The 4,628-nt window shown below is 32.8% G+C and overlaps 1 protein-coding gene across 1 annotated transcript; it reads right to left on the bottom strand.

Moving 5' to 3' along the window:
• Nucleotides 1-3,501: 3,501 nt before the first annotated feature.
• On the bottom strand, nucleotides 3,502-4,161 carry LOC113740848 (uncharacterized). The gene is made up of 3 exons (XM_027268365.1): nucleotides 3,811-4,161; nucleotides 3,611-3,685; nucleotides 3,502-3,513 (listed from the first exon to the last, which is right to left on the bottom strand). Exons 1-3 carry the CDS (start codon nucleotides 4,159-4,161, stop codon nucleotides 3,502-3,504), a joined length of 438 nt encoding a protein of 145 aa, XP_027124166.1.
• Nucleotides 4,162-4,628: the final 467 nt, after the last annotated feature.

The following is a 4,628-nucleotide window of genomic DNA, read 5'->3' as shown; positions in this document are numbered from 1 at the left end:
ATACATACAAATATTTGTGGACCATTTTCTACATCTATTTGGAATAGTCAACAATATTTTATATTGTTCATAGACGATTTTTCAAGATATGGCTACATATATCTTATTTCTGAAAAATTACAGTCATTAGGCGTGTTCAAAAATTTTAAAGTTGAAGTTGAGAACCAACTCAACAAAAGAATTAAAAGCATCAAATCTGACCGTAGTGATGAGTACTATGGTAGATATGACGGTTCAAATGAACAACGTGCAAGACCATTTACTAAATATCTAGAGAAATATTGTATCTTCCATAGTACAGTCTGCCGGGTTCACCCACTATGAATGGTGTAGTTGAAAGACGAAATAGAACGCTTAAAAATATGGTAAGGAGTATGATATGTCATTCTACCTTACAAAAGTCATTCTGGGGAGAAGCACTTAAGACTGTAGCATATATCCTTAACAGAATTTTAACTAAAGCAACTATTAAAATACCTTATCAGTTTTGGACAGGAAAAAAGTCCATTTTAAAGCATTTATATATTTGAAGCTGTCCAACTGAGGCAAGACTTTATAGGTCAAATGAAAAGAAACTGGAGTCAAGAACGGTTAGTTGTTATTTTATTGAATATTCTAAAAGATCCAGGGGTCACAAGTTTTATGATCTCACGACTAAATCAATTTTCGAGACAGGAAATGTCCGGTTCTTTGAGAATGTCGAGTTTGGGGGAGAAAATACAGTAAGGAACCTTGTTTTTAAAGATAAATATGTCAATATTTCCACAAGTGTTATTGATCCTGTTCAGGATCTCATTTCTAATCTTAATCATGACATAACAAATCAAAATAATATTGAAGAACAAACTATTATATAAGAACAAACTGTTCCTTTCGAAGAACCAATGCCATTAAAAAGATCCACTAGAGAAAAGAGAAGTACAATACCATATGATTACATTGTCTTTCTCCAGACACATAAGGACGACACTGGATTGATGGAAGATGATCCAATCAACTTTTGTCAAACCATGAAAAGTTCAAATTCTCAAGAGTGGATCGATGTCATGAATAAGGAGATTAAATCCATAAAAGACAATGATATTTGAAATCTTGTCCCATTACTAGAAGGCGTAAAACCCATTGGTTGTAAATAGATATTTAAAATCAAGAGAAATTCGAATGGCAATGTAAAAAGATACAAATCTCGTCTTATCGCCAAGGAATTTACACAAAAAAAAGGTATCGACTATAAAGAAACTTTCTCTCCGATTTCTTTAAAGGACTCTTTTAGAATTATCATGGCATTAGTAACACATTTTAATCTTGACTTACATCAAATGAATGTAAAGACAACACTTCTCAATGGTGATATTGATGAGACGATTTAGATGGTGTAGTCAGAAAACTTTATATCGGGAGATCCAAAGAATATAGGTTACAAATTTAAAAAATTCATTTATAAGTTCAAACAAGCGTCTCGACAATGGTATTTCAAATTTCATCAAGTGATCATCTCATTTGATTTTGAGATGAATTTAGTAGATGATTGTATATACCATAAGTTCTGTGGGAGCAAATATATTTTTCTAGTATTGTACGTTGATGACATTTTACTTGCCAATAACGATATGGGTCTATTGTATGAAATCAAGAGATTTCTAACTAAAAATTTTGAAATGAAAGATTTTGATGATGCATCTTTTGTGTTAGACATACAAATACAACGAAATCGCTCTCGGGGTATTTTGAAACTATCACAAAAGGGTTATATCGAAAATATTTTTAAAAAAATATCGCATATAAAATTGTAAATTAGGTGACACCCCTATGGTTAAAGGAGACAAATTTAGTCTCAACCAATATCCTAAGAATGCTTTTGAGGAAAAAGAGATGCAAAAAATTCTTTATGCGTCAATAGTAGGGAGTTTGATGTATATTCAAATTTATACGCATCTGGATATTACGTATATTATTGGGATGTTGGAAAGATATTTAAGCAATCCTGAATTGGATCATTGGAAAGCAACCAAACGGGTTTTGCGATATTTACATAAAATAAAAGATTACATGCTTACGTATCGAAGGTCAGATAAACTCGAGATCATTGGATATATTGATTCCGATTATGCTGGATACCAAGATACTATGAAATCAACATCAGGTTATATCTATTTGTTGGTTGGAGGTGCCATATTTTGGAAGAGTGCTAAACAGTCTCTTATACCATCTTCTATTATGACAGCATAATTTATAGTTTGTTATGAAACATCCAACCATGGAATTTGGTTGCGAAATTTTGTCATTGGATTACGTGTAGTGGATAATATAGAAAGACCACTCAAATTATTTTGTGACAATAAATCAGCAGTCCTATATTCTAATAACAACAGGAGTTCGACAAAATCTAAACATATAGATATCAAGTTTCTGACTGTTAAAGAAAGAGTACATAGTGGATAGTTATCGATAGAACATATCGGGACAAACTCTATTGTTACGGATTCGCTTACTAAAGAATTGCTACCCAAAATGTTTCATGAGTATACTGCTCGTATAGGTCTCATATTATTAAATGATGTACAGTTTTAGTGATAATTTGTTATTTTAAATGCTCTTATGATACTTTTCGGTTATTAATGATTTAAGGATATTTTATGAATAAATAAAGTTTGGATTTATTTACACTTTGATTTTGGTATAGTTTGATCTCGTGAAAATTTAAGGTAAACCAATTGAAAATAGGCATGTTATGATCACATTATATAAAATTTTCATACTACACATCTACATCATTATTCATGTCATTCAATTATATCAATATATGTGACCATTGATGGGTCAAGTTACGAAATTGTAATAAAGTCACTTTGATCCTATGTTGGTATGATTGATGGACCGAATTGGTTACAGATACATTGTGGTAATGACAGTAAAGTTGAATTCATACGGTTAATTGCAAAACATAATTATATGATTACACATATAGTCCAAGTGGGAGATTGTTGGATCTTTAATCCAACGTTCAATTTATATGTGAATAATTATGTGTTGTAAACTGTCAAATAAGGTTAAATCCAATTAAAGTGATCAAATATAGTTTGTACTTAATGTATCTAATAGGGTATAGGTCTTTAATATGTAGAAACTTAAGGGTATTTTCTATTTCTATGATGAGCTGAAATAGCTATCTAAAGGGTAACAAGAATGTTATCTACAAATAGCATTATGGTCCCTAACTCACATGTATTCTTATTGTCATATTTTCTAGTACTACAAAATATCTCTTTCCTGATATCCCATCGTCAGGAAAGATACTAGAGAGAAATTAAAGAACTCTCTCAAGAATTGGCAAATACGTGTTGATCTAGAAAGTCACCTGAAAACCCCTAAGGATTCAAATACTAGTTTGTCAACATGAATCTAGGTACGCTTTCATAAATTTTTTGTTAATTTATTTCTTAATAATCGCCATATAGATTTTGAATTTAATAGGTGATGATTTTCACCAAAGGTTAAACATTAACAACCACTCTAACATCAAATATAAGATAAAAAAATTAGAACATTTTATTCAAAGCGAAGTGAATTAATACAAATATACAAACACAGAAAATTGAATAATTTTGACCTTTGGTTCAGGATGCTCATGAACTTTATATTTCTCTGATATAAGCTCAGTCGGCCAAGAACCAGGAAAGAATCTCTATAATCATTTAAGGAAAGAAAAAAAAGAAATATCTTGAAATCCCAGAATCAATGCATGATTCTATCAAACCACATATGTGCATTCTTTAGGCAAAAATCACAAGAAAAAATGAGGTAACTTACATGAAATTGTTTCTGAAGGGACCTAGACCTTTTCTTAGGCCTACGAGATGGCTTTGCACCAGTCAAGAGCAAGAAATCTGTCTCAATCTCTTCATTTGACAGAGTGGCTAAGAACTTTGGCCTTTGCAGCCATGTTGAACTCCCGCTAGCCTTCCCATCAATCCCTTTTTGTGATTGCTGCATAACGGGGGTCAAACGACCACACCCAGTCTTACAAGTAGTTGGACGACTTCGCAAGTTCCAAGGTAACCCCTCCTCAGAGGGTTTCTTGTTACCCTCCTGAAGATAGTTGTAGGATCTTTGATCTTTCTCATGATCATAAAAAATCCTCAGTTTCAGATGATCATCCATCGTGACTTTGAGGTCGCTCACTAGCTTCTCACTTACAGATTCAATGTCCTTGGTTGTGTTTCCCTTTCCACTTGCTGCTGCTGCTGCTGAGGGCATGGTGGAAATGGTTGACAGAGGTTTTCCTTCAGGGGTTTTCTTCGAGGAGCGGCTAGCTGAGGTGGATAAGGAAGTCTGCAATGATTTGACACATCAAAGATGTTTTCGGCTACTGCATTTGAGCTGAGAGGGTAGTGAAGTTATGAAGGTTTCTTTCTGGAGCACCATCCATGTCAAAATGAAGGAAAAATATGTACTTAAAAAGTTTGGCTTTGTAGATTTGACCATGTAGATTCTCGTTGGTATATGCAAATAGGAGAGGAATGATGGTTTATATAGAGAGAAAGGAAGGATGAAGAGTGCGTGAGAACCCAAAAATTTCACATTTTCTCAGCATTATTGTATTCCTTTGCCTACATTTTATACTTTTC

This window comes from Coffea arabica, chromosome 4e, assembly GCF_036785885.1.
Source record: "Coffea arabica cultivar ET-39 chromosome 4e, Coffea Arabica ET-39 HiFi, whole genome shotgun sequence".
In the NCBI taxonomy this organism is placed as follows: domain Eukaryota; kingdom Viridiplantae; phylum Streptophyta; class Magnoliopsida; order Gentianales; family Rubiaceae; genus Coffea; species Coffea arabica.
The sequence above is the reverse complement of the archived record's forward strand: the minus strand, read 5'-3'. Positions and strand labels throughout refer to the sequence as shown.

Excerpts from the sequence above, each read along its gene's own strand:
- LOC113740848 (XM_027268365.1), bottom strand. The coding sequence starts at position 4,161 with ATGGATGATCATCTGAAACTGAGGATTTTTTATGATCATGAGAAAGAT. Across the intron at positions 3,686-3,810 it reads CCCTTCAGAAACAATTTCAT|AGATTCTTTCCTGGTTCTTG; the intron begins GTAAGTTACCTC and ends AAATGATTATAG.